Here is a 25,155-nt window from a genome sequence, read left to right as displayed (position 1 = left end):
CAACACAATTACTTATCCAAGTCGGGAAAACCTTTGCATAAATTTGTAATGGTAAAGATCATCGTAGATCAAGCATTTAGAAAGATAGAGTGAGGCCCAATGCTCAAACTGAAGGAACACCTCCTCATATTTCGCTTGGGCAGCTTACAACCCAGCGGTATGTTAGATTGGCTTCCCGAACTTCAAGTGACCCTTGCTTTCCCTCTCTCTCCATCCCTCCCCCATCCTAGTTGTGTTGTCCACATGATTCAATATTACTGATTGTCCAGCTCCCCTCAGCTAACATTCCCTTTACAGCATCTGCTTTGATCCGGCATTTTCACACCTTACCCTTCCATACCTCCAGACCCCCTCACCCCTGACATCAGTCTGACCAAGGGTCTCGACCTGAAACGTCACCCATTCCATCTCATCAGAGATGCTGCCTGAGTCATTGAGTTACTCCAGCATTTTAGACATTAGACAATAGGTGCAGGAGTAGGCCATTCGGCCCTTCGAGCCAGCACCGCCATTCAATGTGATCATGGCTCATCATCTCCAATCAGTACCCCGTTCCTGCCTTCTCCCCATATCCCCTGACTCCGCTATTTTTAAGAGCCCTGTCTAGCTCTCTCTTGAAGATAAAGATATATTACTGAGTTTCGCTAGCTAAAATCACAGCCCTTACTTCAAGAAAGTACTGTAAGCCTCCTACTGCCTCTCTGTTTGTTGGGATCTAGGAGTTGCAAGGTTATACCACAATACGTACAAGAATGCCAATTAATTTTACTAATAGGGCAATTAGCTTTCTGAAGTGCTACGAACTGCCTGATTCAAGAGTTAGTTCGATGGTGCTTTATTGTTACATGTACTGAGGGACAGCAAAATTATTTTTTTTGCATTCACTTCAGGAGAACTCACTCCACATATGCACCATCAAACTTAAGCACAAGTGTGTAAGAATTTGGGTCAGGATGAGATATTTAGATGGATCCCAACTTGAGACCAGCAGGAATAAACGCAACTTGCTTCACTTACCTCCCCGCTTTCTCACGAGAAGGTTCATTGACACGTTAGGATGGAAGTGATGGTTGGGAAGGTCTCGCCAGGAACTGTTCCTGAGCGACATAGCCTGCAGCAAAGTCCACGGTGAAATGTATGAGTGCATTGGCACTATTTTCCTCCCCACAGCATATACACGTTTCCGTATACCAAGGAAGCCCGACACTGCCTGAGGGAACTTCAACTGGTTTGTGAGCATCCTTGTTGAGGTAGGTATCAAGCCCAGGGAACCACATTTACACTTGTGGCTTCCAGGTAATGCTCCCACTCGCTGTCCTCTCATGACTTAGTGTTGTCCTAACAGCTATTTACTGAGCCTCGAACACCTAGAATTTTTTGTAGGGATCCCATTAAAATAATTTTCAACATCCCTCTTGACTAAAGGACACAAGGTGCAGGAGCAACTCAGGAGTTGTGGCAGCATCTCTGGAGAACATGGAAAGGTCACGTTTCAGGTCAGGATAGCATCTTGACCCTTGGTCATGAAACGTCACCCATCTATGTCCTCCAGAGATGCTGCCTGACCTACTGAGTACTCCAGCACTTTGTGTCCATTTGTGTATTAACCAGCATCTGCAGTTCTTTAGTTCTATATACTACAAAGCCTTGTCATGGACCAACGTTATTCATCGTCAATTGCTAACTTTCCAGACTCCCGTCCAAAACTCCAGAAAAAAAAAAAGCTAAACATGCCTTGAGGATGATTAAACAACACTTAATTCAGGTGTAATTCAGCTATCTTCCCTGAATATTAACTTTTTGATCATCACCAATCCACCCCAAGTTTCCAAGGAGAACCCTTCAAAGCATTCCTTGGAACTGCGAAACACGAAAGAAATATGTTGGACACATTGCAAATAAGCTTGAGATGTTTCATTGGTGTCACTGTTTTGATGACAAACAAAGTTAAAAATCGGAGAACACTTTCATCTAAGTGCGATCCTTCAAAAAATCTGTGGTCCATCACACTTCCAAAATTTTCCCTCGACGCAAATGTACAGTAGCTGGGGCAACGAGCCGTGAGGTTTTCAATCAGGAATGTCTTGAGTGTTAATATTACACTAGGGAGTATATGGTGCATGGTCACATTGATCGGGCAATCACTGAGAACGGGGAATGATATTAAGAACGTCATGCAAACAGTAACAAGAAACAGTGCAGTTGTTGTTTCCACAAAGCATTGACACTCCAAAATTATCCTTGATATTGTACACATGTCACAATGAAGGCATAAATGGGAGAATGGACAATCTTATCAATCCATATGATCTTGGAATTCAAGTACACACCCATGATAATATCTAATAAGGAAATATCTAACAGCTTGCAGGCTCACATTATGGTTACAAGAACAATTGTAAATGGTGAATCTATTGAATAGTTTGCTCTTCAAAACTCTGGTTTGAAAGGCACAACTTTCCTGAATATATGTTTAATGAGAAAGGAACAGCCTGATCTCAGTTGTAAAATATTAGGCAACTGAAAATCCATAAAGGCCCTAAATTATTATCCAATTTAGATACTAAATTATTTTTCAAAGCTTTGAGTAAATTGAAGACCTTTGGATCGAAACAATTCATTGCTCGCATGTTTTACCTTCACTACCAGAGCCCTATATGATATTTTAAAGGCATCATACATGAACTCAAAATTTCTTAAGCAATTTAGATATTTAATGACGGAATTTAAAAATAAATGAATCTATTGACGTGTTAATTTGATTTTCTTGTCCCCACAGAATCGTGTATGATTGAGGATGTCAACAAAGTACATATTAAAAACACGTCGTTTTGTAATTCTGCCTTTCCCAACTTCACGATGGTGAATTACACCAGGCCCATAAACAAAACCTTCGTCAGTGGCAGTGAAGAATACTTCAAGTAAGTGGGAAGTTTCATTTGGAAAGACTAAAGGGCCTGTCCCACATGCCGATGTTTTTCAGCGACTGCCGACGTCATATCAGTGTCGCCAAAACATTTTGAACATTTCAAAACCCAGCGACGACAAAAAAACAGTTGTGGCACTTGAAAAAACACAGGGCGTCGTACATCAGTACCTGGAGTATTGTGTGCAGTTTTGGTCCCCTAATTTGAGGAAGGACATTCTTACTATTGAGGGAGTGCAGCGTAGGTTTACAATGTTAATTTCCGGGATGGCGGGACTGTCATATGCTGAGAGAATGGAGCAGCTGGGCTTGTACACTCTGGAGTTTAAAAGGATGAGAGGAAATCTCATTGAAACATATAAGATTCTTAAGGGCTTGGACACACTAGAGGCAGGAAACATGTTCCCGATGTTGGGGGAGTCCAGAACCAGGGGCCACAGTTTAAGAATAAGGATTAAGCCATTTAGAACGGAGACGAGGAAACACTTTTTCTCACAGAGTTGTGAGTCTGTGGAATTCTCTGCCTCAGAGGCAGGTTCTCTGAATGCTTTCAAGAGAGAGCTAGATAGGGCTCTTAAAGATAGCGGAGTCAGGGGATATGGGGAGAAGGCAGGAACGGGGTACTGATTGAGGATGATCAGCCATGATCACATTGAATGGTGGTGCTGGCTCGAAGGGCCGAATGGCCTACTCCTGCACCTATTGTCTATTGTCTAAACTTTGCCCCTCTCATTTTAAAGCGATTCCTCCGGTAATTGACATTTCCACCCTGGGAAAAAATGTTCCACCTGTCTTTCCTATCTGTGCCCCCGCTAAATTTTATATACTTCTCTCAGGCCTTCCCCCAATATCATATAGTGATCTGATAAAAATGCGAGCAATGAATTATTTCATTCCAAAGGACTTCATTTTACTCAATACATTGAAAAATAATTTACCTAATTTGGATAATAATTTAGGGGGATTTTTGTGGGATTTTCTGTTGCCTTATACTTTACAACTGAGATCAGGCTGAGTTCCTTTCTCATTAAACATATATTCAGGTTCCAGGGAAAACCATTTCATATTTTCCAACCTCTCCTCACTGATACTTCATTGACCAAGCGCAGGCAAGTGGGACTAGGGTAGCTGGGACATTGTTGGCTGGTGTGGGTGAGTCGGACCGAAGGGCCTGTTTCTGCACTGTATTAATCTATGACTCTATCTATTACTGTAATCCAGGCCTTCTAGTAAACCTCTTCTGCATGCCTGCCAAAGCCGTCATGCCCTTCACCTTGAACCTATGTCCTCTGGTCCTCGATTCCCCTACTCTGGGCACGAGACTGTGTGCATCTACCCGATCTATTCCTCTCATGATCACCTGACATCTATACTCAATGCCCTGAAAGATGAAGACCAACATATCATATTCCTTCATTATCACTCTATCCACTTGCGTTGCCACTTTCTTGGGAGCTAAGGGTCTCCAAGATCCCTCTCGACATCAATACTATCTTGCCAGTAATTGTTCACAGTTTCCTTCTATTTAGCCTCAAAGTGCAACATTTCAAGAGTCTAGAGTGTTTTATTGTCATGTGTCCCTGATGGGACAATGAAATTCTTACTTGCTGCAGCACAATAGAATATGTAAACATAATACAGAACAGGAGATAAAAGTTCAGTGTGTCTATATACTGTAGACCATATATATATATATATATATATACACAATAAATAAACAGATACAGTGTAATTAAGTAAGTACGTTTATTGGCCAAGTATTCACATACAAGGAATTTGCCTTTGTGCTCTGCCCACAAGTAACAACATGACATACAGTGACAGTTACGAATTACGAAAACCCAACACATTAATAATAATAAAACATCAATAATAAAACACCATTGATCACCACTGCAATAGTAATAATAGACTATTATTGTTCAGAGCATGTTTGATGTTGTATTTAATAGCCTGATGGCTGTGGGGCTTTCTCTACCCATTTCTGAAGCTGATCAAGGTCCCACTCTAGTTCTTTGTAGCCTCTTCATTCTCTGTAATACCACCTGTTTTAGTGTCACCTGCGACCTTACTAATTATGTGTAGGAAAGAACGCATATCCCTTCAAAGGGGCGCTGGTTTAAATCGAAGATAGACACAAAATGCTGGAGTAACTCAGCGGGACAGGCAGCATCTATGGGGAGAAGGAATAGGTGACGTTTCAGGTCGAGACCCTACTTCAGATGAGTTCAAGAAAGAACTGCAGATGCTGGAAAAATTGAAAGTATGCAAAAATGCTGGAGAAACTCAGCGGGTGAGACAGCATCTATGGAGTGAAGGAAATAGGTGACGTTTCGGGTCGAGATTCCTTCGCTCCATAGATGCTGACTCATCCGCTGAGTTAGAGGCTCCCACTCTATCCAGCCATCTTGGGAAGCAATGTTCCACTCAGAGAATGAAGATTTCCTGTACAGCGTGTGTTGTCCAGGCTACACTGAGCAACGCTATCATGGTCGCTGCTATTTTCTCCACAGGTACTTTGTGCTGCAAATATCTGATGGGATTGAACATCCCGGGAAAATCCGATGGGAGTTAGCGTTGACCCTGTTACTGGCCTGGATCATCGTTTATTTATCCCTGGCAAAGGGCATCAAATCATCGGGAAAGGTGGGTCTCAGCATGCCTTCTGCTCCCGCGTGTAGCTTCACCGTGACCTTTGGGAATATTTATTTTCTCCTCGGTAGACAAAAATGCCTGAGGAACTCAACGAGTGAGGCAGCATCTATGGAGTGAAGGAATAGGTGACGTTTCGGGTTGAGACCCTTCTTCAGACTGATGTGAGGGTGGGGGTTGGGGGGCGGGAAGAAGAAAGGAAGAGGCGGAGACAGTGGGCTGTGGGGTAGCTGGGAAGGGGAGGGGAAAGAGGGAGAAAGCAGGGACCACCTGAAATTGGAGAAGTCAATGTTCATACCGCTGGGGTGTAAACTGCCCAAGCAAAATACGAGGTGCTGCTCCTCTAATTTGCGGTGGGACTCACTCTGGCCATGGAGAAGGCCCAGGACAGAAAGGTCGGATTCGGAATGGGAGGGGGAGTTGAAGTGCTGAGCCACCGGGAGATCGGGTTGGTTATTTCGAACCGAGTGGAGATGATTGCCCACCTCTTTGCAGAGTGTGGATTCGCAAAGAGAGTCTGGAGAGGTCTGCAAGGGTCTCTGTCACAGTTTATCCCGAACAGCTCCGTCACAGAGGACTCTGTGATTTACGGACTGTTCCCAGGGACGCATTTAGAGACTGACATCGAGTGCTGCTGGAAGGTCAACAACTCGGTGAAAGACGCTCTTTGGTCTGCCCGAGCGTTGTTGACCACCCAGCGGAGCGGGATGTCCGTCGGGGAATGTTGCCGACTGGCCCACTGCAGACTGCAGGAGTACGTGCTGGGGGACACACTGAAGCTCGGTGCAGCCAACGCCAAGGCTCGGTGGGGGACGACCACAGTCTGGGGTCCTTCCACTGCTGGACATGGGGGGCAGGGTGCGGTGGAGACGCCCCTCAAAATAGAGGAAGGGATTCCATGCCAGTGGGCCACATGAGTGGCAAGGGTGGGGGGTTAAATTTGGGATTTGGGGGCAAACTGTATTGAATGCATGTACAGCCTCCGAGAATGTCGGATGGAGTTTTGTAAGAATCATGTACTGTATATATTTATTTCTCGAACAAAGTATATTTTGAAATTAAAATTTTTTTTTTTTTTTTTATAAATTGCGAACTGAGCGGAGACTCAGTACTTTTCCCCTCGGGCTGTTTGCATCCTCCTGCATGTCCCGTCTCCTGTTTACAGGTTGTCTACTTCACGGCCACCTTCCCTTATGTGGTCCTTGTCATCCTCCTGATCCGTGGGATCACTCTGCCCGGTGCTGGAGACGGGATCTGGTACTTCATCACCCCCAACTGGGACAAGCTTAAAGACGCCAAGGTGGGCAAGTGCGTTGATTTATGGGGTGGGAGGGAGGGTGGGGGCATGGTGGCGCAGCGGTAGAGTTGCCGCCTTGTAGCGCTTGAAGCACCGGAGACCCGGGTTCGATCCTGACCACGGGCGCTTGTCTGTACACAATCTGTACGTTCTCCCCGTGACCTGCGCGGGTTTTCTCCGACATCTTCGGTTTCCTACCATAGTCTAAAGACGTACAGGTTTGTAGGTTAATTGGCTTAGTATCATTATAAATTAAAAATAAGGATAAAATAGAAACATAGAAACATAGAAATTAGTGAGTAGGCCATTCGGCCCTTCGAGCCTGCACCGCCATCGATCATGGGATCATGTATCCCGTACCTGCCTTCTCTCCATACCCCCTGATTCCCTCAAGGGTCGGGCCAAAACTGTGGCCTCATATGCCGGGATCGCTGGTCATGCGGACTCGGTGGGCCAAAGGGCCTGTTTCCGCGCTGCATCTCTAAACTAAATTTAAAAAAACTAATAACTACCATTGAATTATAACTGATATGGAAGCTTGGAATGAATCGTTCAATGGGCATTTATTATCAATTGTAAAATTATGTTATTTTGCTTTCAGCTCAGTAAAGTATTGCACTGTCTTTCTGCTGACTGGTCAGCATGTAACAAAAGCTTTTCACTGTACCTCGGTACACGTGATTATAAGTGGGGGAAAGATTTAATAGGAACCTGAGGGTGACTTTTTTCACACAAAGGGTGGTGGGTGTATGGTACGAGCTGCCAGAGGAGGTAGTTGAGGCAGGTACCATCGCTATGTTTAAGAAACATTTAGACAGGTACATGGATAGACCAGGCTTAGAGGGATATGGGCCAAACGTGAGTAGGTGGGACTAGTGCAGATGGGGCATGTCAGTCGACGTGGGCAAGTTGGGCTGAAGGGCCTGTTTCTGTGCTGTATGACTCTAGATAGACACAAAATGCTGGAATAACTCAGCAGGCCAGGCAGCATCCCTGGGGAAAAGGAATGGCTGACTTTTCGGGTCGAGGCCATTCTTAAGGCTGTCTCGACCCGAAACGTCACCCATTCCTTCTCTCCAGAGACGCTGCCTGTTCCGCTGAGCTACTCCAGCATTTCGTGTCTATCTTTGGTTTAAACCAGCACCTGCAGTTCCTTCCTACACATTTTGACTATGACTACTATATATAATATATAATCTGGGGACAAACATTTTTTTCTGACTTCCAAATGAACATGCAATATAATAAGTAACCACACGAGGGCAGCCTCCAGCAGCATATTGTTTGCTGAGCCCAAAATTCCATTTTGATGTTCCACTTCCACCGTAACTAGTAGATTATTTTTTCACAAACCAAGCTTTTCCGTTCAGGAATGAAATTATTGAAAGGACTGGAACCCTCTTGAGAAAACAGAAGTAGGTAAATGGAAGAAAATCTACATGGGAACAGCATTAGCACCAAACTGTATTGTTTCCAAAATGTGAATTCTGCATTTCATTTCATAGAAACATAGAAATTAGGTGCAGGAGTGGCCAATCGGCCCTTCGAGCCTGCAGGGGCCATCCCACTTGGCGATTTTTCGCTGATCATCGTACTCAGGGTCCCGCCACCTGCCTTCTCTCCATACTGATCCCCTTAGCCACAAAGGCCCATCTAACTCCCTCTTAAAATAAAAACTGCCTCAACTACACTCTGCGGCAGAGAGTTCCAAGATTCAAGTTCTTCTCAAAATTTCCCCTTTATCCTTAAGCGCGCGCAATACGTCGTCATGCCGCAAATGTTTCGGTGACCTGATCCCGTCATGCTAAATTCTGCTGCCAGCCAGTCCAACCCCAAGAAAAAAATCTCTCAAGTGGGATTCTGGAGTATCCAAGTTTAGGTTTAAGTAACCTCTGCACTCCCTCTATGGCAAGATGTTTCCCATTTGGAGACCAAAACTGTACGGAATACTCCAGGTGTGGTCTCACCAAGACCCTGTACAACTGCATTTCCCTGGTTTGCGTCAATAAGTATCTCTGAAGGGGCTGTCCCACTTGGCGATTTTTTTCGGCCACATATCAGCGCCAAAAGATTTTGAACAGCAGCATCTATGGAGCGGCAACAAAAAAAATAGGCAACACTTTCGGGCAAAAAGGGCGCGTCTTCATACGTGGTCAGCCCGCAAATGTTTGGTGACCTGATTCGCTCCACGATGGATGCCTGCAGTGCACCCGAAAAAAATTGCCTGGGACAGGCCCTTTTTTTGTGTAACCTAACCTCTCTGCCATCTAGTGAGCTTTCCTCCAAACATGGTTGAGCATTAGTGGGCGTTAGGCTGTGGAGGCCAATTCGCTGGATGTTTTCAAGAGAGAGTTAGATTTGGCTCTTGGGGCTAACGGAATCAAGGGATATGGGGGGGGAAAAAAAAGCAGGAACGGGGTACTGATTTGTGATGATCAGCTATGATCATATTGAATGGTGCTGCTGGCTCGAAGGGCCGAATGGCCTACTTCCTGCACCTATTTTCTAGGTTTCTATGTTCAATTTCAAAGTTCAAAGTTCAAAGTAAACTTTATTGTCAATTCAAATAAATTGGATTGAAATTGCGTTTCCCCATATTCCAAATGTGCAAGTAATATTTATAACACAGACAGACAATATACCAATAAGATAGACAACATACATTATTTAAAATATTCACAGTGTGCTAGACTGTAGTAAAATGTTGAGGTATGTTATTAAGGTGCAATAATAAAAGGTGCAATATAGAAAAGTGCAAATAGCAAACTGCAGACATTGAGTTAAAGTTATTTTGACAGACAGCTGGTCTTTGTTTGTGTAATGTTCATGGACTTTTCTTGAGTGTGTTGAGTAGTCTGATGGCCTGAGGGAAAAAGCTGTTTTTGAATCTGGAGGTTTTGCTCCGCATGCTGCGGTAGCGCTTGCCAGATGGTAGGAGAGTGAACAGTTTGTGTGCTGGGTGGGTGGTGTCTTTGATGATATTGGTTGTTCTTTTGCGACAGCGAGATGGGTATAAGTCCTGGATTGCAGGTTGGGGTGATCTGGTGATCTTCTCCGCTGTCCTCACCACTCTCTGTAGGGCCTTCTGGTCAGCAGCAGAGCAACTGCCATACCAGAGTGAGAGACTATGTTAAACTGGAAATAAATAAATGGGTATAAAACAGTTCATTGTAACCATAAAACAGTGCAATATGTAAAACAATGAATTTAGACTTTAGAGATACAGCGCGGACACAGGCCCTTCGGCCCACCGAGTCTGTGCCGACCAGCGATCACCCTATACACTAGCACCATCCTACTACACACACTAGAGACTTAGTTAGTTTGTTGTCACCTGTGCCGAGGTACAGTGAAAAGCTTTTTTGTTGCGTGTTATCCAGTCAGCAGAAAGACAATACATGATTACAATCGAGCCGTCCACTGTGTACAGATACAGGACAAAGGGAATAATGTTTAGTGCAAGAGAAAGTCTGACTAATGATAGTCTGAAGGTTGATGGGAGGTCAGGACCGCTCTCTAGTTTGTGGTAGGATCATTCAGTTGCCTGATAACAGCTGGGAAGAAACTGTTCCTGAATCTGGAGCATATAGAAACATAGAAACATAGAAATTAGGTGCAGGAGTAGGCCATTCGGCCCTTCGAGCCTGCACCACCATTCAATATGATCATGGCTGATCATCCAACTCAGTATCCCGTACCTGCCTTCTCTCCATACCCCCTGATCCCCTTAGCCACAAGGGCCACACTAACTCCCTCTTAAATATAGCCAATGAACTGGCCTCAACTACCCTCTGTGGCAGAGAGTTCCAGAGATTCACCACTCTCTGTGTGAAAAAAAACCACTCTCTGTGTGAAAAAAAAACACAGAACACAGTTGCCCTCGTGTGGTTACTTATTATATTGCATGTTCATTTGGAAGTCAGAAAAAAACAAAAAATTTAGGAATGAGCTGCAGATGCTGGAAAATCGAAGGTGGACAAAAATGCTGGAGAAACTCAGCGGGTGCGGCAGCATCTATGGAGCGAAGGAAATAGGCAACGTTTCAATGAGATGCCCTCTCATCCTTCTAAACTCCAGAGTGTACCAGCCCAGCCACCCCATTCTCTCAGCATATGACAGTCCCGCCATCCCGGGAATTAACTTTGTGAACCTACGCTGCACTCCCTCTATAGCAAGAATGTCCTTCCTCAAATTAGGGGACTGGTGTAGGTGGGACATGTCGGCCAGTGTGGGTAAGATGGGCCGAAGGGCCTGTTTCCACATGCTATGATTCTATCTATTGACTTAAGAAACCTGCTGGAGAAGCTCAGCGGGTGCAGCAGCATCTATGGAGCGAAGGAAATGGGCAACGTTTCCGGCCGAAACCCATCCGGGTTTCGGCCTGAAACGTTGCCTATTTCCTTCAGAGTTTCGGCCCGAAACGTTGCCTATTTCCTTCGCTCCATAGATGCTGCTGCACCCGCTGAGTTTCTCCAGCATTTTTGTGTAAATTCTTGTTTATCCTGTGCTCAACAGTTGGAGGTATTTACAACAAAAGTCGTCTTAATATTTGGACTCAATGTCTTTTCCTATCTTATTCTTGCTGCATCTATATGACCGATTCAATCTGAAATTCATCATGTTGGACTGACATTCAGATTCAGTAGTAGCTGGTTCACGAGTCATTGTCCACACGGGATCCCTGTGGGAGGTGCAGTGTTTTTGAAGCTATTGACAGCAGCCAAAGGGATTGGAATGATGTGTGCTGTTGATCCGAAATAGAACTTATTAAAACATAGCCTGAAACCTGCCCATGGAGCTTGGTGTCAAGGTGTTTTAGTTTACTTTAGAGATACAGCGCGGAAACAGGCCCTTCGGCCCATCGAGCCCGGGACGACCAGCGATCCCCCCCGTACACTCAAGGGCCTGTCCCACTTGCCGATTTTTTTTGGCGACTGCCGGCATCATATCAGTGGCGCCAAAAAATTTTGAACATTTCAAAATCCAGCTGCAAAAAAAAAAATGTTGCGACACTTGAAAAAGCACCGCACGTCAATACGCCATCACGCCGTGAATTATTCAGTGACCTGATACACCAGTCAATGATGCTGGCAGTCGCCGAGAAAATCGCCAAGTGTAGACAGGCCGTTAACACTATCCTGCACACACACACTAGGGACCAATTTTACATTTATACCAAGCCATTTAATCTACAAATCTTTGGAGTGTGGGAGGAAACGGAAGATCTCGTAGATAACCTACGCAGGTCACGGGGAGAACGTGCAAACTCCGTGCAGACAGCACCCGTAGTGGGGGATGGAACCCGGGTCTCTGGCGCTGTGAGGCAGCAGTTCTACCCGCTGCGCCACCGTGACGCCCATAATGTGTCTACTCCAATACACAGTGAAACATCGGGGGGGAGACGTCTGACATTTGAAAGAGGGTCTTGGGGATGTGGGTTGCTGCTACAATGGAAGTCGAGCTTATGTCGTATTTTCTTTATATTTGTACACGCAAGGTGTGGAAGGATGCCGCCACCCAGATCTTTTTTTCGCTCTCGGCGGCTTGGGGAGGATTGATAACACTCTCCTCCTACAATAAATTCCACAACAATATATACAGGTAAGGGGGAGAATCGCACCGCGGCCTTTCCTCGTGTCTGGGGCTGAGGATAAGAGAGAGAGTGTGCGAGAATGAATGGGGACTAGAATATTAAATACAATAGACCAGTAAAAACAGGGATGTAACGCTGAGGCGCTGGTCAGACCACGTTTGGAATACTGTGCAAGAAGGAACTGCAGATGCTGGTTTTTAATCGAAGGTAGACACAAAATGCTGGAGTAACTCAGCGGGACAGGCGGCATCTCTGGAGAGAAGGAATGGGCGACGTTTCGGGTCGAGGCCCTTCTTGCGACTGATGTCGGGGGGGGGGGGGGGGGGGGGGTGGGGGGGGATGGAGAGAGAAAGCAAGGGATAATCTGAAGTTAGAGAAGTCAATGTTCATGCCTCACCTGCTGAGTTACTCCAGCATCCTGTGCCTACCTTTGGAGTTTTGAGCACCAGATCTGAGGAAGGATGTGCTGGCTCTGGAATTGGTCCAGAGGAGGTTTACAAGAACCATCCCAGGAATGAGTGGGTTAACCTACGGATGAGCGACACTGGGCCTGTACTCGCTGGAGGAAGACAGAAGTGCTGGAGAAACTCAGTGGGTGCAGCAGCATCTATGGAGCGAAGGAAATAGGCAACGTTTCGGGCCAAAACCCTTCTTCAGACAGTCCCCCTGTACTTGTTGGAGTTTAGAAGGTTGGTGGGGGAGGGGGGGGGAGCGGGGGGCCTCATTGAAACACGCAGGATAATGAAAGGCTTGGATAGAGTGGATGTGGAGAGGTTGTTTCCACTAGTGGGAGAGTCTAGGACCAGAACGCACAGTCTCAGAATTAAAGGACGTTCCTGTAGAAAGGTGATGAGGAGGAAGATCTTTAGCCAGAGGGTGGTGAATCTGTGGGATTCATTGCCACAGAGGGCTGTGGAGGCCATGTCGGTGGATATATTTAAGGCTGAGATTGGCATATTCCTGATTAGTACGGGTGTAGGGGTTACGGGGAGAAGGCAGGAGAATGGCATTGAGAAGGAAAGATAGATCAGCCATGATTGAATGGCGGAGTAGACTTGATGGCCAAATGGCCTAATTCTTTTCCTATCCCTTAAGACCATATGACCTTTAAGGGACTATTGGAGAGGTACATGGGTACGGATGGATGTGGATGATATGTGTTGGTCTTGGCATCATGTTCAGCACTGACATTGTTGGGCCGAAGGGCCTGTTGTTGTACTGTACTGTTCGATGCTCGATGTTCCATTGACTCCCTTTTGCCTTCCCTGCAGGGACACTCTGCTAGTGACCTGCGCCAACAGCTTCACAAGTGTCTTTGCAGGCTTTGTCATCTTCTCCGTCATAGGATTCATGGCTAAGGAACTGAAGGTCCCCATCACTGAGGTCGCAGATGAAGGTGATGTTAAATATTAACGCCGCTAATACTTTCTCAATAGACAATAGGTGCAGGAGTAGGCCATTCTACTTCGCCATTCAAACATGGCTGATCTATCTCTCCCTCCTAAACCCATTCTCCTGCCTTCTCCCCACTGACTTGACCTCCTCGGCCTTCTGTGGCAAAGAATTCCATAGATTCACCACCCTCTGATTCAAGAAATCCCTCCTCATCTCATTCCTAAAAGAACGTCCTTTAATTCCGAGGCTGCGACCTCTAGTCCTGGACTCTCCCACGGATGGAAGCATCCTCTCCACATCCACTCCATCCAGGCCTTTCACGATTCTGTACGTTTCAGTGAGGTCCATGCTTATTCTTCTAAACTCCAGCGAGTACAGGGACCAGTGCCGACAAACGCTCTGTAGACAGGGTAGAAAAAAATTATAATCATAAACATTTTATAACTCATGACGTGTGAAAGACGGATTGAAGTCCTGCTGGCTCCCTTTTGCTTTATGGATGTTATTCTTTATATGTTACAGGACCGGGCATTGCGTTTGTGGTATATCCAGAGGCCTTAACCAGACTTCCCCTGTCTCCGTTCTGGGCGATCATATTCTTCCTAATGCTCCTCACACTTGGACTGGACACAATGGTAACTCAGATCCACATTAAACTCTTGGAGTAGTTCCACTTACTCTGGCTGTGTTGCTCCATGCTGTCTGAGGTTAGGTGCTGACATTCAGTGGGGCCATCAGTTGCGTTAGTTTCATAAACACCCGGCTCTCGAAGCACCACTTAGACTGGTTGTTATCAAAATTACCCTACTTTAGTGTTTAAGAGGGAACTGCAGATGCTCCACTCCCCTGTCTCACTCCAATCTCTCACCACATGAACGTTCTGCCATTGACTCACTCCGCAACAACCCAGATTTGGTTATCAAACCCGCTGACAAGGGAGGTGCCGTGGTAGTCTGGCGCGCCGATCTCTACAAAGCTGAGGCCACGCGCCAACTATCGGACACCTCCTCCTACTTACCCCTGGACCATGACCCCACTGACGAGCACCAGGCCACCATCTCCAGCACCATCACCAACTTCATCCACTCCAATGCCCTACCCGACCGAGCCTCCAACCTCATCGTTCCCCAGCCCCGCACAGCCCGATTTTACCTTCTCCCTAAAATCCACAAACCTGACTGTCCCGGAAGACCCATTGTCTCTGCCTGTTCGTGCCCCACCGAACTCATTTCCAAATACCTTGACTCCATCCTATCACCCTTGGTTAAATCCCTACCTACGTATGTTCAAGACACCTCAGACACTCTCCGTCGTCTCCGCGCATTCAATTCTCTAGGCCCTCACCCCCTCATCTTCACCATGGACGTCCAATCACTCTACACCTCCATCCCTCACCACGATGGTCTCATAGCCCTCCGGCTCTTCCTCGACCAGAGAAGCAACCCATACCCAGCCACTGACACTCTCCTCCGCCTAGCGGAGCTGGTCCTTACCCTCAATAACTTCACGTTCGACTCCTCCCATTTCCTCCAAATACAAGGCGTAGCTATGGGCACACGCATGGGCCCCAGCTATGCCTGCCTATTTGTAGGTTACGTCGAGCAATCCTTGTTCAATACATACCAGGGCCCCATCCCCGACCTCTACCTCCGCTACATCGACGACTGCTTTGGTGCCACCTCCTGCACCCGCACACAACTGACTGACTTCATCCACTTCACCACTAACTTCCATCCGGCACTCAAATACACCTGGACCATTTCCGACACTTCCCTACCATTCCTTGACCTCACTATCTCCATTGCAGGTGATAGACTTCTGACCGACATACACTACAAACCCACTGACTCCCATGGCTATCTGGACTACACTTCTTCCCACCCTGCTTCCTGTAAGGACTCCATCCCCTACTCCCAATTCCTCCGTCTACGCCGCATCTGCTCCACGGATGAGGCGTTCCACACCAGGACATCTGAAATGTCCTCATTATTCAGGGAACGGGGGTTCCCCTCCTCCACCATAAATGAGGCTCGCACCAGGGTCTCTTCCATACCCCACAACACTGCTCTCTCTCCCCATCCCCCCACTCGCAACAAGGGCCGAGTCCCCCTAGTCCTCACCTTTCACCCCACCAGCCGTCACATACAAAAAGTAATGCTCCGTCAGTTTCGCCACCTCCAACGTGACCCCACCACTCGCCACATCTTCCCATCTCTCCCCATATCTGCCTTCCGCAAAGACCGCTCCCTCCATAACTCCCTTGTCAATTATTCCCTTCCCTCTCGGTCCACCCCCTCCCCGGGCACTTTCCCTTGCAACCGCAAAAGATGCAACACTTGTCCCTTTACCTCCCCCCTCGACTCCGTTCAAGGACCCAAGCAATCATTCCAGGTGCGACAGAGGTTTACCTGCATCTCTTCCAACCTCATCTATTGCGTCCGCTGCTCTAGATGTCAGCAGATCTATATCGGTGAGACCAAAGCGGAGGTTGGGCGATCGTTTCGCCGAACACCTCCGCTCGGTCCGCAATAACCAAGCTGACCTCCCGGTGGCTCAGCACTTCAACTCCCCCTCCCACTCCGTCTCCGACCTCTCTGTCCTGGGTCTCCTCCATGGCCACAGCGAGCAGCACCGGAAATTGGAGGAACAGCACCTCATATTCCGTTTGGGGAGTCTGCACCCCGGGTGCATGAACATCGAATTCTCCCAATTTTGTTAGCCCTTGCTGTCTACTCCCCCTCCTCAGCCCCCCTGCTGTCTCCTCCCATCCCCCAGCCTTCGGGCTCCTCCTCCTTTTCCCTTTCTTGTCCCCGCCCACCCCCGTCTCCGATCAGTCTGAAGAAGGGTTCCGGCCCGAAACGTTGCCTATTTCCTTCGCTCCATAGATGCTGCTGCACCCGCTGAGTTTCTCCAGCTTTTTTGTCTTACCCTACTTTAGTGATTAGTTTCCAAGTTTTAAAGTGGTCTCTATTTTCTATGCTAGCATGCACCCAGGGACGGATTAACCATTAAGCAGACTAAGCACGTGCTTAGGGCACCAGGGCCAAAGGGGGCACCACAAAGTTGGGAAAAGGGTGAAAAGAAAAAAAAAACGAATGAAGATTTGTAAAAAATTCCGTATCTCCACTTTTTATGTAATTGTTGAAAAGTTAGAAACGGAAATGAGGAGGAGACGAAAGGTGTACACTGAAATAGCAGACAAATTCTCTTGTCTGACACATGTTCCTAATGCCACCCAACAAGGTGCTAATTCCCAATTATCAGAAAGTGAAAGGTACTCAAAGACTTGTCAGACACTCATTGATGTTTATCCAGATGACATGAACAACACTTTGTCTACAGAGCTTCAGCAGTTCCATTCATATTATCTTCATAAGTTTAAAACAACCAAGAAAACATCTTTCACTCACATGGAACTTTACAACACAATTACAGAAGACAAACTAGAGAGTGCCTTTCCAAATGTTGAAATTGCCTTAAGAATATTTTTAACATTAATGGTCACCAACTGCACAACAGAGAGGTCTTTCTCACAACTGAAACGTGTAAAAAAAACCCAAATAGATCAGTTATGCTTCAAGAAAGATTAATAATTCAAGCAGACATTCTGAGAAGTATTAATTTCGAGGATGTTATCAGTGATTTTGCGAAAATGAAATGTAGAAAAAAGCCTTTCAGGTCGTGAATATTGGAACTTTGATACATTTAACTTGTGAAATATTAAAATAGATGTTGTATTGCATTTTTGTAGAACTTTATGTAGCCCAAGCTTGGCTTAGTTTGTACTTGTACAGTATATTGTGTTATCATATGAATACATGTTTGTACTGCTGCAACCTGCATTGTATATCTGGTCAGACAGGTCAACAACTAAAATCTTCAAATTCTAACCAATTCTCGACCATCCTTCAGCGCTATTAGTGCTATAGAGGGCGTCACGGTGGCGCAGCGGTAGAGTTGCTGCCTCACAGTGCTAGAGACCCGGGTTCCATCCCGACTACGGGCGCTGTCTGTACGCAGTTTGTACATTCTCCCCGTAACCCACGTGGGTTTTCTCCGAGATTAGTTCAGTTTATTAGTACATCGCACAGACAGCACCCATAGTCAGGATCGAACCCGGGCCTCTGGAACTGTAAGGCAGGCGCTCCAAAGACGTACAGGTTTGTAAGTTAGTTGGGTTGGTGTCAATGTATAAAAAACAATTTGTGCAGGATAGTGCTAAGGGCCTGTCCCACTTGGGCGTCATTTACGTGACATTATTTACGCGTCCCGACGCACGGCGCACGTGTTGTGACGTGCATGTGATGCGCCCTTGCCGTGCATTACGCGCGCATGGTGACGTAGGCAGTGACGCATGGCCGCGCGGTGCCCCATGATTTTGGGGATTCACAAAACATTCACGCACCACCTGCGTGACGTGCAAATGTCGCCCAAGTGGGACAGCCCCTTTAGTGTGTGGGGATCGCTGGTCGGCATGGACCCAGTGGGCTGAAGGGCCTGTTTCCGCGCTGTATCTCTAAACCAGTGGTTCCCAACGTGGGGTGTACGCTGTAAAGAAGTCTCAACACCACATTGTGTCTTTAACATAGTGACCTCACCACCACTAACACCCACCCACTTCTGACACCATGTAAAGAAGTCTCAACACCACATTGTGTCCTAACTATAGTTTATTAACAGTTCACAAACACTACTGCTCTAGCTGTACGTGGTCTGTCACCAAAACTAGAGAGAGAGCTAAGGGTGGGAAGCATGCAATTATACACCTAATAGGGGGAGTGGTTAGTGGTGGTGAGGTCACTATGTTAAAGGCACATGCACTAGCCATCTACATACGCCCCACAGGGGGGCAATTTGATTTTTAAGGGGGGCAATTGAGTGCGACTGAGGAGGTCTGGGTCCAAATTTTCGATTTTTATTTTTTTGGATTTTCCATCAGGTAAACATATGTAGTTTATGTTTCAGATGTTATTTTGAGTAAATATTTTTTTTGGGGTAAAAAAGGTCTTTATTGTGTAGTTATTACATAATCACCGCGCCATCGCTCTTCATGCACGTCGCACGAAGCGCGCGAGGTCATGGGAGAACCTTATTTATTGAATTGGATTTAGAAATGAGATTCAAAGAGCTTTTGCTAAGTTACCCTTATAATATCTATTTCCTCCGTTTTCTCTCAAGGGAAAGCAATGGGGGGGGGGGGGGGGGGGGGGGGGCATCAGGATTTTAGAGGTGATTAGGTGGGGCATGGCCAAAAAAAGGTTGGGAACCACTGCTCTAAACTAATTAAACAAAACTATAGCTTCTCATTTTTGTTTTTGATTTGGAGAGTTTACAGAGATTAGACTTTATTATAAAGTCACCCTTGTGTGCCACAGACCCAACAAGGGCCCTCTTTTGAAGGGACTATGAAGTAGAGATTCTCTGATGTGCTCCCTTCATCGATGGCACCCTGGGGAGCGGACAGGAAGAGGGTCTCGACCCAAAACGTCACCCATTCCTTCTCTCCAGAGATGCTGCCTGGCCCGCTGAGTTACAATAGACAATAGACAATAGGTGCAGGAGTAGAGGCCATTTGGCCCGTCGGCCCAGCACCGCCATTCAATGTGATCATGGCTGATCATCCCCAAACAGTACCCCGTTCCTGCCTTCTCCCCATATCCCCTGACTCTGCTATCTTTAAGAGCCCTATCTAGCTCTCTGTTGAAAGTATCCAGAGAACCCGCCTCCACCGCCCTCTGAGGCAGAGAATTCCACAGACTCACGACTCTCTGTGTGAAAAAGTGTTTCCTCGTCTCCGTTCTAAATGGCTTACCCCTTATTCTTAAACTGTGTGTGTGGCCCCTGGTTCTGGACTCCCCCAACATCGGGAACACAGAGCAAGTAAGGTGTGAAAAGGACAGATGAAAGCAGACGATGATCAAGGAAATGTGCGGTGGTGGAAGATAGATGCTGGAGTAACAGCGGGACAGGCAGATGCTGTCTGAGCCGCTAAGTTACTCCAGCATCTTTGTCTCTTTGTACAGTGCAAACCAGCATCTGCAGTTCCTTCCCACACACGGTACAATGAAGATCAGTTGAAATATGTTGTCATATGTTGTCAAGATTGTGAAGGGCTTGGACACGCAAGAGGCAGGAAACATGTTCCTGTTGGGGGAGTCCAGAACCAGGGGCCACACAGTTTAAGAATAAGGGCAAGCCATTTAGAACGGAGACGAGGAAACACTTTTTCTCACAGAGAGTGGTGAGTCTGTGGAATTATCTGCCTCAGAGGGTGGTGGAGGCCGATTCTCTGGATGCTTTCAAGAGAGAGCTAGATAGGGCTCTTAAAGATAGCGGAGTCAGGGGATATGGGGAGAAGGCAGGAACGGGATACTGATTGGGGATGATCAGCCATGATCACATTGAATGGCGGTGCTGGCTTGAAGGGCCAAATAGCCTCCTCCTGCACCTATTGTCTGTTGTCTATTGACGGGAAAGAAGCTGTCTGTCAGCTGAGTTACTCCAGCATCTTTGTGTCTTCGTTCGATGTAAATAAGCATCTGCAGTTCCTTCCCACACACGGTGCATATGAAGATCAGTTGAAATATGTTGTCAGTGTCATTAGTAATGATGGAGTTGAATAATTCCAGTCGGGATCAAGAAGCTTTCTATCATCTTGCGTATAATTGACCTATGTTTTTTCTAATCAATTTCAAGTTTGCAACCATCGAGACGATTGTGACTTCAGTCGTGGACGAGTTCCCTGGATATCTCCGGCCGAAGAAACCACTGTTTACCTTAGCTTGCTGCGGAGTCTTCTTCATCATGGGGATCCCTATGATAACTCAGGTGAGATATCCTTCCATCTTCAACCAATGAACAGTAAATTATTCCCTGGTGAGATAGGAGTTTACAGTCCTAATGCCCCCAGACAGAGAGTGGTTAATCTCTGGAACTCTCTGCCACAGAGGGTAGTTGAGGCCAGTTCATTGGCTATATTTAAGAGGGAGTTAGATGTGGCCCTTGTGGCTAAGGGGACCAGAGGGTATGGAGAGAAGGCAGGTACGGGATACTGAGTTGGATGATCATGCATGATCATATTGAATGGCGGTGCAGGCTCGAAGGGCCGAATGGCCTCTACTCCTGCACCTAATTTCTATGTTTCTATGCCCCGTGGGAAGAAACTCCGTCTCTCCCTCTCTGTTTTCGCAGCGTGACAGTTGAGGCGCTTGCTTGACTGTAGCAGCTGGAACAGTCCGTTGCTGGGGTGGTATGGGGGTCCTTTGTTCAAGAAGGAACTGCAGATGCTGGAAAATCGAAGGTAGACAAAAGTTCTGGAGAAACTCAGCGGGTGCAGCAGCATCTATGGAGCGAAGGAAATAGGCGACGTTTTGGGCCGAAACCCTTCTTCAGTCCTTTATTATCTTGCTGACTCTGGATCTACACCTCCTGGTGTATAGTTCCTGCTGGGGGGGGAGAGTGAAGTTCCCATAGTGCGTTCGGCCGAACCCGCTACTCTCTGCAGAGCCTTCCTGTCCTGGGCAGAGCTGTTCCCGAACCAGATCATGATGTTACCGGACAAGATGCTTTCTACAGCCCCAGAGTAGAGGTACTGAAGGATCCTCAGGGAGACTCTGAATTTTCTCAGCTGCCTGAGGTGGTAAAGGCACAGTCTGCCGCCAAGCTGCATCCCCGGCACTGCTCAACGTGTGGGAAGGAACAGCAGATGCTGGTTTACACTGAAGGCGGACACAAAATGCTGGAGTAACTCCCTGGTCAGATTTTGCTGAACACCTCCGCTCAGTCCGCCTAAACCTACCTGATCTCCCGGTTGCCAAACACTTTAACTCCCCCTCCCATTCCCACACTGACCTTTCTGTCCTGGGCCTCCTCCACTGTCAGAGTGAGGCCCAGCGCAAATTGGAGGGATTTAGCACCTCATATTTCACTAGGGGCAGCTTACAGCCCAGCGGTATGAACATTAACTCCTCTAACACTAAGTAACCCTTGCATTCCCTCTTTCTCCGACCAATGGAGGCCGAGAGGTGGAGGCCAGTTCTCTGGATACTTTCAAGAGAGAGCTGGATAGGGCGCTTAAAGATAGCGGAGTCAGGGGATATGGGGAGAAGGCAGGAACGGGGCACTGATTGGGGATGATCAGCCATGATCACTGTGAATGGTGCTGCTGGACCAACAGGCCGAATGGCCTACTCCTGCACCTGTTGTCTGTTGTCTATTGTCTAAAAAGGATGGGTCGGGACCCTTCTTAAGCCTGAAACATCACCCATCCTTTTTCCCCAGAGATGCTGCCCGACTCGCTGAGATACTCCAGCACGTTGTGTCTTCATTTGAGTACAGTCGTTGGTACCGGTAGCTGGCTGTGGCGGGGATCGCTGGTCGGCGCGGACAGGGTGGGCCAAAGGGCCTGTTTCCGCACTGTATCTCTAAACGAAACATCAGAAACACTCCCAAATAGACACGTGAATTTGAAATGTTATCCTGTACATTTGAGCCACCTTTCATCACCCGACAAACAATTCGCCTCCGAGGAGTTGGAGCCCAGAAGGTCATGAACCTGATGATGCCAAAGGTCACAGGGCACACATATCTTCCACTGCCAGAAGAAACTGAAGCTTTGGGGGAAAGTGCTGACCTTCACGGTTCACTTACTGAGGAACTAGGAATATGTTATTACCTGGAGTATTGCGTACAGTTGTGGTCTCCAAATCTGAGGAAGGACATTATTGCCATAGAGGGAGTGCAGAGATGGTTCACCAGACTGATTCCTGGGATGTCAGGACTGTCTTATGAAGAAAGACTGGATAGACTTGGTTTATACTCTCTAGAATTTAGGAGATTGAGAGGGGATCTTATAGAAACGTCCAAAATTCTTAAGGGGTTGGACAGGCTAGATGCAGGAAGATTGTTCCCGATGTTGGGGAAGTCCAGGACAAGGGGTCACAGCTTAAGGATAAGGGGGAAATCCTTTAAAACCGAGATGAGAAGAACTTTTTTCACACAGAGAGTGGTGAATCTCTGGAACTCCCTGCCACAGAGGGTAGTCGAGGCCACAGTTCATTGGCTATATTTAAGAGGGAGTTAGATGTGGCCCTTGTGGCTAAGGGGATCAGAGGGTATGGAGAGAAGGCAGGTACAGGGATACTGAGTTGGATGATCAGCCATGATCATATTGAATGGCGGTGCAGGCTCGAAGGGCGAATGGCCTACTCCTGCACCTAATTTCTATGTTTCTATGTTTCTATGTTGCTCAGGGATTTAACAATAAGATGGCTATAAAAAGATCAACACTGTCATATTGACGTGCTGTCTAACAGCCTCTTTTTCCAATCAGCACCGTGCAGATTGGATCAGGGATGACCTCTCTATTGATCGTGGTAATTTTGTTCGGATTCATTGGGAGGTACACGCAGTCCCTCTTGCCCCGTGTCAAACCTACACCTCACAAGGGGTTAGAGGCTGCAGGAGAAAGATGGAAAGGCCACATGCAGTTTGCATTCGACCTAACGGCCCATTTATTCAAACCGGTGCCCACATCGGGAGACCAGTCAAAGCTGATCTCCTGACCGAGACTTTGGTACAGCTTTTAGATTCAAGATTCAAGATTCAAGAGAGTTTATTGTCATGTGTCCCTGATAGGACAATGACATTCTTGCTTTGCTTCAGAACAACAGAATATAGAAGGCATGAATACAGAACAGATCAGTGTGTCCATATATCATTGTATAAATATATACACACATCAATAAATAAAACAGATAAAGTGCAAATAAACAGATTATGGGCTATTAATGTTCAGAGTTTTGTTTGAGCCAAGTTTAATAGCCTGATGGCTGTGGGGAAGCAGCTATTCCTGAACCTGGACGTTGCAGTCTTCAGGCTCCTGTACCTTCTACCTGAAGGTAGCAGGGAGACGAGTGTGTGGCCAGGATGGTGTGGGTCCTTGATGATGCTGCCAGCTTTTTTGAGGCAGCGACTGCGATAGATCCCCTCGATGGAAGGAAGGTCAGAGCCGATGATGGACTGGGCAGTGTTTACTACTTTTTGTAGTCTTTTCCTCTCCAGGGCGCTCAAGTTGCTGAACCCAAGCCACGATGCAACCGGTCACCATGCTCTCTACTGTGCACCTGTAGAAGTTAGAGAGAGTCCTCCTTGATCTCAGGAAGTAGAGGCGCTGATGTGCTTTCTTAATAATTGCATCAGTGTTCTGGGACCAGGAAAAGATCTTTTACATTGTCAGATGAGCAGAGGCCATCTTCAGATCAGTTTATTGTCACGTGTTTTCCCCTTCACCTTGAATCTACGTCCTCTGGTCCTCGATTCCCCTACTCCGGGCAAGAGACCGTGCATCTACCCAATCTATTCCTCTCATGATTCCACACATGTTATCAAGTATGCTTAAGGCAAAGCGTGCCTCAGACTCAGGTTCGATCCTGACTACGGGTGCTGTCTGTATGGAGTTTGTCCGCCTTCCCTGTGACCACATCATTTTCTCTTGGTGCTCCGGTTTCCTCCCACATCCCAAAAGGGTTTTGTAGGCTATTTGGCCTCTGTAAATTAGTGTGTAGGATAGAACTTGTGCATTGGTGATCGATGGTCGGTGTGGATTTGATGAGCCAAAGGGCCTGTTTCCACATTGTATGTCTAAACTCAACTAAACAAAGTTTAGGTTTTAGTTAAACGGGAAATGAAAGATTATGAGGATGAGATCAGATTATGAGGAGCTTTTGTTCGTGACAGGAAAGACAATCATGGTACCATCGAGCCATTTAGTGTAATTGTGTTCCACGTGTGGGGAAGTCCAGGAGGGGTAGCAGGATAAGGGGGAAATCCTTTAAAACCGAGAAAAGAACTTTTGTTCACACAGCGTGAATCTCTCTTGCCCAGTCAGTAGTTGAAAGACTAATTTACGTGATTACTAAATCGAGCCATTTACAGTTGTGACAGATGATCATATGAATAATGGGAATTTAATGTTCAGTGCAAGGGTAAAGCCAGCAAAATCCGATCACAGATAGTCCGAGGGTCACCAGTGAGGTAGATAGTAGTTCAGCACCGCTCTCTGGTTGTGGTGGGATGGTTCAGTTGCCTGATAACAGCTGAGGGAGAAACTGTCCCTGAATCTGGAGGAGTGCGTTTTCACATTTCTGTACCTTTTTGAGCAAAATGGAAAGGCCAGGCAGAGTTAGTGTTCGAAGTAACGGGAGATTTATTCAAACCGATGCGTACACAAGGAGATCAGTCAAAGCTGTTCAAGAAGGAACTGCAGATGCTGGAAGATCGAAGGTATACAAA

At 46.8% G+C, this 25,155-nt stretch overlaps 1 protein-coding gene across 1 annotated transcript in view; it reads left to right on the top strand.

The window, feature by feature from the left end:
* slc6a5 (solute carrier family 6 member 5) overlaps nucleotides 1-25,155 on the top strand; it is a 77,208-nt gene that overhangs the window by 32,666 nt on the left and 19,387 nt on the right. The window contains exons 6-12 of the mRNA XM_055649176.1: nucleotides 2,780-2,921; nucleotides 5,440-5,572; nucleotides 6,744-6,878; nucleotides 12,373-12,476; nucleotides 13,740-13,864; nucleotides 14,386-14,498; nucleotides 20,560-20,691. Of these exons, the coding sequence (XP_055505151.1) occupies nucleotides 2,780-2,921; nucleotides 5,440-5,572; nucleotides 6,744-6,878; nucleotides 12,373-12,476; nucleotides 13,740-13,864; nucleotides 14,386-14,498; nucleotides 20,560-20,691 (884 nt within the window). The remainder of the gene's footprint in view (nucleotides 1-2,779; nucleotides 2,922-5,439; nucleotides 5,573-6,743; nucleotides 6,879-12,372; nucleotides 12,477-13,739; nucleotides 13,865-14,385; nucleotides 14,499-20,559; nucleotides 20,692-25,155) is intronic.

Source organism: Leucoraja erinacea, chromosome 18 (genome assembly GCF_028641065.1).
Source record: "Leucoraja erinacea ecotype New England chromosome 18, Leri_hhj_1, whole genome shotgun sequence".
Taxonomy (NCBI): domain Eukaryota; kingdom Metazoa; phylum Chordata; class Chondrichthyes; order Rajiformes; family Rajidae; genus Leucoraja; species Leucoraja erinaceus.
This window is presented reverse-complemented; position numbering and strand designations above follow the sequence as displayed.